Below are 13,964 nucleotides of genomic sequence, written 5' to 3'. Positions count from 1 at the left end.
ATTAACCAGTATTTTCGACGGTAAAATGGTAGTCTTCTTTTTTTAAAAATTTCGCCCAAAAAGTAGGGGGGACACGGGCCTACTCGGCCCCTCCTGCTCCTACGGGCCTGGATCTTTTGAGGCCTCGCGCAGTTTTAGCTATGACCAACTTAGCGAAATTTTTCGCAGCGTTTTTCGTTTTGAGGGGAAACGAGATGAAATTTCATTCTGCCTTTACTTTAAGCAGTGTGACGTCATAATGACGTCAAATTACGTCATTGTGTCAATAGAGTTATCCCTAGATTTTGGAAAGTGGGTCATGAGCAGGTTTGAAGTTATTGAGAGTGGGGGCTCCGAGGGCCCCCGCGGTCGCAGGAAGCAAAAAAGCCCGGTGTGAATACGGTTAATACACGAAGCGAAACTTTGATAAAAAAATGACCTACTTGTTTATTGCCTAGTTTATATATGCACTCTTCTGCTTTTGGCTAAGGATTTCTTAAATTCAGCCGATCGAGTCGTTATAGTTTTCATAGGTAGAAACATATTAGTTTGGATCATTGATGGTGTTAATTGATATTGAAGCATAAGTTTATATTTGGTCACCTAATCGTCGAGAGTTCTCTAAAAGTTGTTGTTACTTTAACATACTGAACAACAGCCAACGAGCAGAGCGTCCTTTTCGACTTATTCTTGATCGAAGAAGAGAAAGGTAGGCTGTGCCTGAATCGCATCAAGCTTTTGAAGTCGCCGCAGCCCAAACTTCTGCACTAGTCAATCTTGTTTCTGTCAGTCAAAGTGTTTAAGCGCGAGAACCCGTTTACTGATAAACCGATGGCCATAACTGAGCCCTCTGTACCGAGTGCACGACTATTAGGCCTGGGCTCGAAACTGTATCTTAGCAACATGAGGCGCATGCTCAATCGAGAGAACAAAGATCTTATTCGATTCATGCAGAGTCTTTCTCGAGTGCGCCAAAATCAAGCAAGTGAAAGTAGGGGCTGCTTTCAGAACAACAACAAAAATTCTCTTCTTTATTTTTGTCTCGACTAACAGATTTTTTATGACAACGGTACGTCCCACAACACAAATGGCTCTGATACCGGATGGATCTTAATCGCTCGGTTCTCGAACGCTGACTCTAAAAATTGGATGTTGGTGTCTGGCGCTTGGTGGTATGACGTAAATTCCACTATTGGAAACAACATAGACCCGGCGGAAAACAGTGATATGATTTCACCTGCATTCTGGTTGATCAGCGGAAGGAACTTCAAGATAACGCGCAGTGACGACCCTAAACACACGGCGCTGCTGCAAACCACAGATGAATGCCTTGAGGGAAAGTCATTCAGGCATAAAATGTTTAGTTATGGCGACTTTCGAAATGGAAAGCCCTGGTTCGCAAATAGATGTCTTGGAAACTGCAGGGTAGAGTACGGAGGTCAATACCAATCAACTCAAGGTTTTAGCCAGCATAACTGTACGGGAGGCTTTCAAAACCCTGACATGATTGGCTTCTGGTGTGATTGGTACGGTGATGGATCCGTGATGATGATTGGTGGAGGAGGCAATGGCTGTTTACGTGCAGATCACGGGATCGGAGTAACGGAAATAGACGACGCTAGATTTAGCTACAGCTCTAGCTATGATGACTTCGGAAATTATCCCGGTGGAGTTAAAGATAAACAATACGCGTTGAACCTGTGGATAAATTAAACGTTACAGATAATAGTGACCTTAAGCAACGAGAACTTTGACGACCCCCATGGCAATAATGGCTACCGGAAGTTGATTTTTTTCTTTTTCAGGGCTTTGACTTTGCTAATTCGTACTACAGGGAATAAAAAAGGCTTCACACAGTAATTTTTAGGGAGTTATTATAACTCCAAAAATGGAGTAATAGTTTTAGGTACAGGATAACCCCTTTTATAGGTTTACTTTAATTCCTGGTTTTACTCCAAATTTGGGGTCATTTTTAGTTCTGAAAAAGAGTCCTTTTAACTCCCAGTGTGGAGTTAAAAGAACTCCGAAAATGGGGTTATTTTTACTCCTTACATGGGTTGTTTTTACTGTTTTTGGAGTTACCCTACCTTTGAAAGTAGAGTAAAAATTTTAGGTCCGGGATAACTCCTTTTTTGGGGTTATTTTAACTCCTTAATGTCTGGGGTCATTTTTACTCCTGAAAAAAGAGTTCTTTAAACTCCTTTTTGGAGTTAAAATAACTCCCCCAAATAATAACTCCACTGTAAGGAGTTAAATAAACCCCACTAGAGGAGTTATTATAACTCCTTGAAAATTACTGTGCAAACTCGTTGTTTGAGAGGGGAGAGTTCCATCAAGCAAGACATCAAACTACAGGTTGCTTGATTTATAAATTTCCTGGAATTTAGCGTTATCGTTGATTAAGCTGCTAATATGATCCATTCACTGAGATTTAGCTTCAGATATATGGTGTTTTGCAACACACTGGTAGGCTGACATTCAACTAGCTAGAAGAAATTAAACCCAAAGTATACTTCTGGAATCTTTACACCTTCTGTATTAAGCATTGTAATGGAAAGTCCTGTTAATTTTTTTGTACACAATGGAAATTATTGAAACTTTTCAGCACCGTTTTCCTAAATTCTCATCACAGGTAACGATTTTAATTGCTAGCTAAACCGGATAGTATAGAATAATTAACTTTGAAACTAGGCTGCTCCAGGTTCCAAGTTAGTAGGGAAAGCGTATTGAGAAAAGCTGCGTGAAAAACGCTTAGGGGCTTTGGAGAGACGGGTAAGCAGAGCCTGTAAGCATTGTTTGTAATAACACTTCATGCCGGTATACCAGCTCTTGGTGTACCGTATGAGTGGTCAATTTTGACAGTTTACGGCAACAATTACAACAATCATTTTGCTTCGTGTGCGCAGAGACAAACATACATGGCGAGGGTGTGAAACCCTCCTAAACCGCACATTTTGACATGAGAAACGGTTTTTTTTAAAGTGGGCGTTGTGGTGGCAGCATTGAGGTATTTGCAAAGATGCTTACCGCACAGGCTCGTCCCTTCTCGCTTCCCAACGTCTATCGGTCGCTCTTTTTTTCGCGCTCATCTGCACTGACCGGGAGCCTGGCACAGGCTACTTTGAAAAAGTATAGTCTTTTCAATGGGCAGGCGAAAAATGAACCTCAAGATAAAGTAGTAAAAATAAAAACTTCAATGATTATAGTTCAATAGTTTTACTTTATCGGAATAAAAAATTATAACTTATATTTTAACCTTTAACTTTAGACTACTTCAACTTTAACTTTTTTATCTGTGGTTTTACTTAGGTTTCTGGGGACCTGCCCGCCTGCCCCTTCCCTTAGCTAACATTAGCACTTACTTCTCACTTTGGGCAAAATTATGGCTTAGGGGAGGGTTAGGTGGGCATTTTCACTGAAACCTAAATTGATCCACCGGATCCACTGGTGTTACCATTTCAATGAAAACTCTTTGGCAGTACCTTTGATAGCACTTGACATTTGCTGGGATTTTCAAAAGCTAATCGGAATATTTTGTTAATTTTTTTTTCCTTTGGCCAATCATATTATTAGGAGTGAAAGGTTAAAACCAAAAACATGTTATAGATTTCCGTTCTTTTTCCTTTTTGAAGTAGTTAACCAGGTTAACTTTCACACTTGAGATTTGATTCACAGACTCACTAGAAAAAAAAAAAAAAATAAAAGTTTCAAAAATTATTATTCATTAAAAATATTTCTCCGTTTTTGCCAGAATTGGCTCAAATCACCTGGCTAATTCTTCGATCATAACCAGCCGGCGGGCTCCCCATATTTGGAAGATGAAGGAAATATACCATCGATCACGACTTTTAGATATTTAGAGCAACAACACTTGAAACCGAGGTCCCGAGGGAAACAGGTAATTTTGTTTTCCCTCGAGAGTGCCGATGTTTCCCGAGCTCGGTATTCGTCCATCTTTACAGAACAAGTTTGCCCAGTAAAGGATTTATTACTTCTTGCGCGATAAAGCAGATTTTCCCGAGCGTGTTGGACATGTTGCCCGTTCGGGCAGGTCATGAGAATTCAGGATTCGCCTCATCTTACCCCGAGGGAAACAAGTAATTTTGTCATCTCGAGATTCCCAATGTTAATTCCCTGAGGCCAGTATTCGTCCATCTTTACCGAAGAACTTTGCTAAATAAAGGAATCAGTACTTGTTCAAAACAAAACCCTTCTTGCGGGACAAAGCAGATATTTCCGAGCAGGTAAAACTCTTGCCCGTTGGGGTAGCCAATCAGAATTCTGGATTCGCCTCATCGTATCCCTTCGCGGAGCAACCTAGAAAGACCCTTAACTTAATGCAGGCGTCTTGAATGGAAACGGACAGTCTCTGTAAAGGAAGCATTTCTTAAAACCAAGTGTCATGTCAAATTGAATTAACCTATATAGATTTGATTAAAAGAGCTACCTTTACACAAGTAATTTCCACTCAAGAACAAGAGAATGTCATTACTTACTGTAAATTAGCCAACCGTTTTAAGGGGTTTGGCGTACAGATGAACACGTCCACTCACAAACCAGTTACACTGACAATACTGTCACTGCATATAGCTCTTGCGAAAAAAAAAACCTAACAAACAATGATGTAATAATATGAGGTATTAAGTTCGCCGAAATCAAAACCCCATAGAATGAAACTATTTTTCACAATTTTTACCATTTCAATGTTTCAATCAACATTTGAAAAAACTACAGTTGTTGGTTACGAAGACATGTACTCTCAAGAGCCATAATGGCTCTTGGTACTCTTCGATTGTTCTCAGTCGCTGACCTTAAAGATTTCACCCGCTATTCTAAAGGATAAGGAGTTCACCAGAGGTTTTACAACCACCTTAAACAACAGAGAAATGTCATTGTTTAAAACACCTGTTTTGTTGCTTTGTCTCGTCGCTGTTTTCCAAAGAGCAGGTAAGTTTGTTAACTAGAACCCTTCAAGTCCCATTATGGCTCTTGATCGCTTACATTCGCTAGAAATGAAGGTGTACATTGTAAGTGCTTCGACGCAAAGTAATAGAATTCTCAGTCAACAAACATATGATAGGTAAAATTGATTTTAGCTACCTTATAAACAACCTGTCTCGTCAGTCACGCACCATTAAATCTGTATTTTACAACCACCTATTCGTTTGCCAACCGCTTACTGAATCATCTTGACAAGTGTCCTCGCCATCACTATCCTCTCTCTAGTTGAGACTAGGGCAGGAATATGTTCCTATTGATTCAGTAGGAGGGCCGGAAGAGATAATATTTGGCACAGGGTCAGGATGTATGGACCAAGCGCAGCGTGGTCTGTGCAGTGCGTCCTGACCGAGAGCCAAATATTTTTCCCGCCCGGACAAACCTAACTCAGTCATCTTTTTGAATTTTTCTGACGAAGCGAACCTGCGTCGATCAGTACGCCTTTCTAGCAGGGCTGTACGCGTTTTTCCGGCCCCTATCACTTGACCCGTACGGCCCTTATACGGGTCTTTTTTTCATATGGTTTTCCAATGATATTGCACGATGATATTGATATTGATGATATTGCTTGTCATGATGATTCGGCTACAACAATCAGTCTTTCTCACGAGCACAACGAAGGGCTCAGTCTACACAGCAAGAAACTTTGCTGTGCGTCACTATGTCATTTTGGGTCACCCTTTCATGTATCTGCCTTTTGGTGCCCGCAGCATTGCGGCTTCTGACTGGGATCTCTTTTTCTGCATTCGTAGTAACATGTATGGCTTATACCACCGCTACCGTCTTTGTTTCACTTCTAACAACTTACCAGGAAACTCTGAGCCAATGTTTGTTAGGAATTGCTTATAACCGAGAGACAACAAATAATATCCAAGTAATAGAGAGATTTCGAATCACGTTTATGCGAAACGCGCGTTTCAAGTTGAAAATTTCTTTAATTAGAAGACGAGTAGGTGAAAACTGACCAAAATACTTCTCTATATACTCGGGTGTCCCAAAATAACTTGCAAAATGGAAATTTCAGTTAGTCTGAAAAAAGAGATAGTGGAAAAATCACTGGTTTAATAAACCGGATTACAAATTTTGGAAGCGATGACATGATTGAAAGAGGTAAGGGCTCCAGTGAGGGCGCAACCTCTCCATAAATTTGTCGAGGTTTTTGGGTAACTGACCACGTACCCTCCCCGACGTCACAACTTTGCCCTAAGTGAGAAGTAAGTGTTAATGTTGACTTATGGGACGGGTAGGTGGGCAGTTAACCAGAAACCTCAATTTATCCAGAAAAAATCCAATAAATATACTTGGATACACAACCATAAAACCCGGTTATGCCTGTTTTTAGGGACCGATGAATTGGATTTTGGCCCGTGGTCTCGATGGTCAGCGTGCAGTCAGTATTGTGGACCAGGAGTTCAATTTCGCACTCGACCCTGTATCCGTGACGGTGACTGCAGAGAAAAAACCCTTGAAATATCCACTTGTTATAAAACCAAATGTTACCGTAAGTTACTGTTACTGTAATTCCTTTGTTAATTCTTTGGTTTATAGCCAGTGAAGACCTCTGGGAAGGAAAGAGCTTAAAACCCTGTCTTTATCTGGAAGTTGATAATTTCTCCCACTATTGTTCAAAAATCAAATACTTTGAATCTATGCAGACTCTTTACCGGATAACTCTTGGGCCGGCACGAAAGCCATACCGGATAGGGCATCTGTTCACACATAAGAACAATAATTTCGGAGCGACTTATGTAATCGACATAGAGTACTTAAGTGAGACGTCATAAAAATGAAATTTCTGAAATTATGGGATTTGTCAGGATATTCTGAAAGAACAATGTTCAAGAGGCCTACTTGCCAAAAATGAGCATTTCGGAGCAAATTGTCTCCGAGATCGTAGCCCAGTTATGCTTAGAAAACTCCATACAAACCCTCTAAAATTTTTTGGGTCGACCCCCCAAAAAATTAGAAGGGTTTGTATGGAATTTTCTGAATATAACCGGCTAACATCTCAGAGACAATTTGCGCCGAAATGCTCATTTTTTGGCGAGTAGGCCTCTTGGACATTGTTCTTTCAGAATATCTTGACAAATCCCATAATTTCAGAAATTTCATTTTTATGACGTCATCACTTTAGCACTCTATTGGTCAGCGGTGGTGAAACAAGATGGCCGCGATTTTTCTTCGTGCGACATTCTAACCTAATTTTCAACATTTTACTTATTTTTCTGTTGTGTAAGTCTGTCTAACTGTCATTTCTGTGTTAATGTGTCTGCAAATCAAATAACTGGTAATACAAGCTAGTGTGTGTGTATATATCTGTGTGTTTGTGAGTACACAGTCTGATATGCTACCATATTGTACCCCGCACAATAAACGTATTTAAATTATCGCACTGAATCTGGCTTCTTGTCATTTTAAACTTATTAGCTGTTTCAGGACGTCAGTACCCCTTTTAGTTAACTGATTAATTTATCAACTTGTAAATAACTATAATATTCTGCTTTGGGTTCAATAGAATTGTTGTTGTTGTTGAATGGAGCTAAGCTGCGTCGAAAGAGGGCTCCACTGATCGAATAGGTTCTGTGCCACGCGTGTGAACACGTCGTATTCGGACCGTAGGGGAAGTAAATAAGTATGAGCGAGGATTGGAATCTACTCAGACTGAAGTAAATATTCAGGTGTGAGGACAGGGTTTTAGTGCACCAAACCCTCTCGGTCAACCGCTCCGGCAGGATGTTCCTTGTGTGTAAGGGATTTTTTCCAGTCCCTGGCCGTGACGGGTTAAACTATAGCGGTTGCTTTTTCGTGTCAAGATGAAAAGCTGTCTGATCCGGCATGGCTAACAGACATAGCCTAATTCGCTACCCAAGCCTTAGGGTATCATGATACTTTATCTTTGGCGGGTAATCGTTTCCCAGATATGAAGCTTAAATTGAAAGATATGATGTTGAGCAGAAATAAGATAATTACGCGAGTATTTTGAAAAATTACTGCTCTACTATTGAAAAGCATCTGCATCTCAAATATTGAGATATTTACACCCACTTCATTTGCTGCAAGTAGTGTAGGGTGTACCAGTTATTGTTTTCTTTTGGACGGGAACCTCATTAAGGAGGTCAGGAATACATGAACGCTGATGACGTCATAATGTTTGTGTCTTTATCTCAAATAAAGTGAAGAGGAATCTCATTAAGATAGTGAGCTTATCTTAAAATCCGCTGCATTTTATTCATAAGATAAAGACAAAAACGCTATGACGACATCGGTGTTCATGTATTCCTGCCCTCCTTAATGACATTCCTGCCCTGAAAAGGAGAAGTCAATGCGCCCTTTACTATTGTTCCATGTATTTTGCAGTGAGTTGTCAGCAGTATTTAGAAGATAGTTACAAGACCAGTGGAGTGTACCAATTATTTGTCGATGGTCCTTGTAAAAGACCAGTCAAGACTATTTGTGACCAGTCGAAACTTTACGGAGGAGGATGGACTCTTCTGGTAATATAAACTTTCTACCCCACTTTACCTATGAAAATGGGAATAAAATAAGATGGATGTGGTGCATACTGGTTCTAACTAGAACTGCTCTGGATCGCCCCATGTAAGAGAAACCAAGATTCTGGATTCCACCCCGTGGATTCCGGGTTCCAGGTACTGTATTTCACTCCACAAGCATTCGGATTCCACAAGCAAAAATTTCCCGGATTCTGGAATCCGTATTCTCTTATACGGGGTGACCTGGATCTCGAGACATTGGACAAAATTTTACGTTTGACCATTCAAATGAAACCTCATTACTAGCAGCCGCAGTGTTTTTCTAAGTTATTAGTTCAATATGACGTTCGCATACTTTCTTGAATTTATGTTCTGAACAGCACTTCTAAGAGTTTAATGAATAGAATAGGAAGTGAGAAGAAACCCGTCGTTCAGCAAGCCTGAATAGCTAGTTCTAGAAAAATGGAGTGTTTTGCTGAATTTGAAAAACTGAACGCTGCAAACTGTTAATGTTATTGGCGTTTTTTGGGGGGTTTAAGACATGTTATATTTGTGACCAAGTTTTCTTCTCCATAACGAAACAAATGTTGATCTATGAGTGACCATCGTCTTTGAAAGAAATGCCAAAATCGGCTGTCAGATTGAGGATGGAAACCAACTCGCCTTTCTTGATGTTTAAATCCTGTTAGGTACAAGTCATTTCCAACAAAGGCTGGAACCAAGGAACAGTGCTTCAGAGAAACTCTTATGCCAATGCTCGCAAATTAAAACAGTCGGATTTCTCCATTTTAGGAAAAGCGAATACCATTAAGTCTGACTCACTTAATAAAAGTCCCTTCTATTACCGGCTTGATGCAAAAGAGGTTGGCCGCTGGGGCGGAGTATGGCAGGCTCCAAGTCACTACACTTTTACTGGGACATTTAGCAATTTAACTGGTGTATCTTTGATAAAAAAGTTTGACAATTGGACAAGTGGTCCTTTTGCTATTAGCAACCGCATGCCTTGGTTACCGAAAGGGGACGAGTTTGCATTACTAACTACAAACAACAGAATGATACAAGAAATTCCCTGGGGTACCATAGTGACCCAGAAGAATTGGCCTTCACCCTGGATATATGAAAAGATGCCTTTCCCCGGGCGAATCTGGTACTGGTTAAAAGAGAACAAGAAAGGTGTGTTTTTATTGGCTAACAAGAAAAAGTGTAGACCGGTATCTATAACGCCTACCAAGAAATAATTTTGTGGAATATCCTATTTTAGTCGCATAAACCGCGGCCTTAGCGCCATATACTCGCATGCCGATATAATCTAGACAAAAATTAATTAAGGTGCTGTGACGGTCGCCTGGGCAAGTAGGCCATTTCCGAGTGCATCAAGTCTCCGTTTCAAAGCGAGGCTAACTGCGAAGCCAGAGATACGGTTTCCTTTTCTGTAACCGAGATATGAAAATAATTTAATCTCTCAACTACATCTGCTGGAAATATATAAAATGGTAGGAGCTTAAAGCGATGAAGTGTAGAAACTGGAAAGGAAAACTTTTTCTGAACTTTTCTGCGCATGTAAACCTCCCCCAACGGAAAACTAACAACCTGTTCGAATCAAGGTCAAAGTCGTTATGATCTAAAACTTCTTTTTTGTATTAACAACTTGCTCTAACAGCTCGTGTAATATAAACTTTTTTTTGTCTTTTAGCATACAAGGAGCCAGACGTTGGTTGCCCCGTTCAACTTCCTTTGCCAGGTACTGACTTCTATCTGAGCCAATCAACCTGATAAATCCTTCCTTAACTCATGAAGACGAATGTCCAGCGGTTTCTTTGCTCCGGCTCTAATCTGATCTAGATATAAATTTTCAACGAAGTAAAAGATCAAAGATAAGACTTAAAAGATAAAGATAAAACTTTTAGGACAGACAGCCAAGACATCGTCGAACATCGGTAGACTGGTGAAAAGCATTACACAGGAGATGGACTTGGAACCAGTGTGAAACAACTCTAGTATTCAGGAATCTATGTTTTACTTCTTGTGCGCGAAAAACGTTCTCATACTTTGCATAAGAAGCACCATGGTGCAGAAACGTGTTGCTACTGAAGCACTTTCCTTTTGTATGGTTTAAAATTGAGGCCACCGGCGGTATCTGGTGTTTTAAAATTACAGCTCCAAAATTTCACCGTCAAAATTAATTAGCACCAGGTTACGATTCTCTTTACCATAATCACTTCCCTCCCTTAGCTGATGGTGGATACAGTTCATGGTCAGCCTGGAGTGAATGTAGCAGGACGTGTAGCACAGGGTTCAAAGTCCGTGGGAGGTTTTGCAACAATCCACGCCCCGCCAACGGTGGAAAAGATTGTTCCAGGCTAGGTCCTCCACGTGAGACATTCGTGTGTAAGCCATGGCCACCATGTGACGGTAAGTATATCTCCCCTCCCCCTCCCCCCCATGTAAAGGAATTCTGGATTCCATGCCATGGTTTCCGGATTCCATGTACTGGATTCCGGATTGTTTGTCAGTGGAACTTGGATTCCGGATTACAATTGTTAGTGGGATTCCTGATTCCTTTAGCTTTATTACGGATTCCAAAGTCCAGGATTATCGATTTCCTGGGTTCCGGAACCCGGATTCCCTTACCTGATGGTGGGCGATATATCCTTATCAGGGACCTTAAGCAAGGACGACGACGACGGCAGTGAAAACGTCGGTAAAGAAATGAATTTGCGTTCTTTCAAACTTAATCGCGTCTATTTGGACCCGCTCAATATGTGAAATACAGGCGACTTTTCCTGGAGTTGAATTCGTAAGGATTTTATTCAGCTTCAAAAAGATAAAGGAAAAGTCGTCGTCTCATGTCCACGTCCTCCATAAAACGTCAAATTAGGAGGTTTCACGTCGTAGTCGTGCAGTGGACGTCAAAGAAATGCACTAAAAAGCGTGACGCACGTGCAGAGTTGTTGTTTTGGTCATTAAATCTATTGTTGTTTTGAAGTCGTCGTTGTGGTCGTCGTTGTAGTTGCTTAAGCTCCCTAATAACGGCTGGTCAAAAAACAGCAACAAGCTCACAGACCCACACTACTGAAAGTCAGTTAGCCGCAGCTCTAAACATACAAACCGTGGATTTGGCTTGTATTACATGGAGTTTATTTCATGGCACTTATGGCATGAATTCCTGTACGGTTAACCTTGGACATAAATGGGCCTAAATAAGTTTGGCCATTATAAGAGTTAATGTCAATGAATTTAAATACCTTACATTTAATGTTGGCTAATCGAGGAGCTCAAAAATTCGCTCCTAATTAACAGAGAAAATGTAAGCACCATGTTAAGTAATCAAGAAAGCTTTAGATGCTGGATTTCTTACTGTGGATTGCGGATTCCTTGTCTGTGGAACTTGGATTAGGGATTCGAATCGTCAGTGGGATTCTGTGTTCATTGAGCTTAGTTCCGGATTCCAAATTCCTCTATTCCGGATTCCACTAGAATACCTTAATTGTCAGTTTGTTTCAAAGCCTTAAAGTTACAATTCCTTACTTTTATTTGCAATGACACTCTCCTGCTCAGGTTTCCCTAAGCACAGCCCACTTCGAAGCCCTAACGGATTATGTTTAAGTCCAAAACACCACTCATGTACTGCCAGTGAATCAGAACCCCTTGTATTCGACTCGGATTGTATAAGCGACTCCACGTGGTTTCTACTACGCGACGACGGTACTCTCCAGCACGCATGCTCAGAGATGTGTGTTAGGCCGCTGAACAGTAGTGGCGTGCCTACTGAGTGGACCCCGGTGGGGCTGTCTTCTTATGCTTGTGATGACCAGACTCAAAGGTTAGATTTGTATCACACGTTGAAAACAATAAAGCAGAATTAAGAAACTATAATCACGGGCACCCAACGACTTTTTTCCAGTGTGAAATAAATGTTCGAAGGAGCGAACATTGTCCAGAAATTTAGAAAGCTCGCGAAAAGCTAAAACATTTTGGGCATCCGTTCCATTCGTCTAAGATATTTGGAGGTTACCTACTACCCCAGCTACGATTTTCGGAGGTTGTATTATTCACATTTTATTACCAAGTTATGGCGAATGTTGTTAAAATATAAAGGTCTCCTGAAAATTTGGTGTAAAGAGAAAACGAGAGAAATGAAGCCAGTTAGACTTCTTTGTTATCTGTACTTGTGGACTTGACGGTGCATAACGCTTAATAGCACCTTGTCCCATTAATTCATTCCGTCACAATTTGTGCACAAAAAACAAAGGATTTGTGCACCGTGTGAGAGCTCCCATCATAAACTGCAGCACAGTTGTTTTTATCTTTGCTGTTCGCCGCCTTTTCGTCTCTACTATGTTTAAAAACAAATGGCCAAAAAAAAAATATGACAAAGGATAACCTTCTAGTTTGAGTTAAGTACCCCCTATTACCCTTATAAAAGAATTATAGAAATGGTCTCTAACTTTAATAAACCTTTCTATCTGGTTGTTGTTAGATTTCAAAAGACTCAAGGCATGGCTCATGGCAAAGCCATTCAATATCGTACCGGGGAAATGTGCTTACAGTCCATCAGCGGCAACACCCCAGCTAAGGGAGATATTGTGTCCTTGGGTAAAAAATGCATGGAGGGATCAGACGCGTACGACAGGGTGTTCACATTCCCACATCCTGGTAAATGTTTCTCTTCGTTATTGCGTTTAAGGTACGAGAACGCAACCCCTAATTTCTGTTGGGCTTCTGTGCATTGTTGGGTGTCCTGTGCAATTAATAAGCGAGTTTTTTTGAGATTGCATTTGTGTCGACACACATTTGCCTCGCTTTGAGGCGCTTGCTTACGTTTTGGCTCACTTTGACGCACTAATTCACATGGTGATTTGCGTGTCCTCAGCGTTCATCTTTCAAACGTTTGCTGAGGTCTGCTATTCTGTCTCCGTAAAGAGTTCATCTTTTAAAAGTTTGCTGAATCTACGTGAAGCGTACATATTTCAAGAGTTTGCTGAAGGTCTACTATCGATCTGTGTTTGCTGAATCTTCCAAAACGTTCATCTTTAAAAAGTTTCGGCGGCTGTTGTGCCACAACGATCGCTGAGATATAAAAAGTTCTATCCCAGCGATCGCTGGAGAATGGTTTCCATATGACCTTCTTTTTCTCAGCGATCGCAGCGATCATATGGAAACCGGGCTTAATCTATCGAAATAACCATCCACCCTTCCTCCTCAACTGCTACCTGTTCGTCTTACAAACATAATGAACGCACTCTCGTAAGCTCCCATTACTCCTAGTTAATAGGACAAAATATTCCCAATACTAAGTGGAGCGCGCTCGAGAGCGTCATTTTGGCGGGAAAACGTGTTAGCCGTCGTCATTGTACGACAGGTTTTGGTCAAAATGTCGCAGTAGAGGAAACAAGTTATCAAATGTTTGAAGTTTTATCATTTTACGTTCAGAAGAGGGCTTACCCTCCTACAATAAAAATAACCATGCTAACTTTTCACGTGAAAAAAAAGTAG

General features: G+C 40.8%; 2 protein-coding genes across 2 annotated transcripts; both read left to right on the top strand.

Annotated features, from left to right (window-relative positions):
- The first annotated feature begins 238 nt into the window (after positions 1 to 238).
- LOC140945280 (uncharacterized) lies at positions 239 to 1,720 on the top strand. Its single transcript, XM_073394327.1, has 2 exons — positions 239 to 370; positions 1,033 to 1,720. The coding sequence occupies exons 1-2, from the start codon at positions 239 to 241 to the stop codon at positions 1,690 to 1,692; spliced, it is 792 nt and encodes a 263-aa protein (XP_073250428.1). The 3' UTR covers positions 1,693 to 1,720.
- A 3,046-nt stretch (positions 1,721 to 4,766) lies between these two features.
- LOC140945279 (uncharacterized) lies at positions 4,767 to 12,649 on the top strand. Its single transcript, XM_073394326.1, has 5 exons — positions 4,767 to 4,926; positions 6,320 to 6,478; positions 8,335 to 8,471; positions 9,158 to 9,641; positions 12,567 to 12,649. The coding sequence occupies exons 1-5, from the start codon at positions 4,866 to 4,868 to the stop codon at positions 12,647 to 12,649; spliced, it is 924 nt and encodes a 307-aa protein (XP_073250427.1). The 5' UTR covers positions 4,767 to 4,865.
- The last annotated feature ends 1,315 nt before the right edge of the window (positions 12,650 to 13,964 follow it).

This window comes from Porites lutea, chromosome 8 (assembly GCF_958299795.1).
Source record: "Porites lutea chromosome 8, jaPorLute2.1, whole genome shotgun sequence".
Lineage (NCBI taxonomy): Eukaryota > Metazoa > Cnidaria > Anthozoa > Scleractinia > Poritidae > Porites > Porites lutea.
The sequence above is the reverse complement of the archived record's forward strand: the minus strand, read 5'-3'. Positions and strand labels throughout refer to the sequence as shown.

Excerpts from the sequence above, each read along its gene's own strand:
- LOC140945280 (XM_073394327.1), top strand. The coding sequence starts at position 239 with ATGACGTCAAATTACGTCATTGTGTCAATAGAGTTATCCCTAGATTTT. Across the intron at positions 371-1,032 it reads GCAGGAAGCAAAAAAGCCCG|ATTTTTTATGACAACGGTAC; the intron begins GTGTGAATACGG and ends CTCGACTAACAG.
- LOC140945279 (XM_073394326.1), top strand. The coding sequence starts at position 4,866 with ATGTCATTGTTTAAAACACCTGTTTTGTTGCTTTGTCTCGTCGCTGTT. Across the intron at positions 6,479-8,334 it reads TTATAAAACCAAATGTTACC|TGAGTTGTCAGCAGTATTTA; the intron begins GTAAGTTACTGT and ends TGTATTTTGCAG. Across the intron at positions 9,642-12,566 it reads GTTAAAAGAGAACAAGAAAG|GTCTCCTGAAAATTTGGTGT; the intron begins GTGTGTTTTTAT and ends TAAAATATAAAG.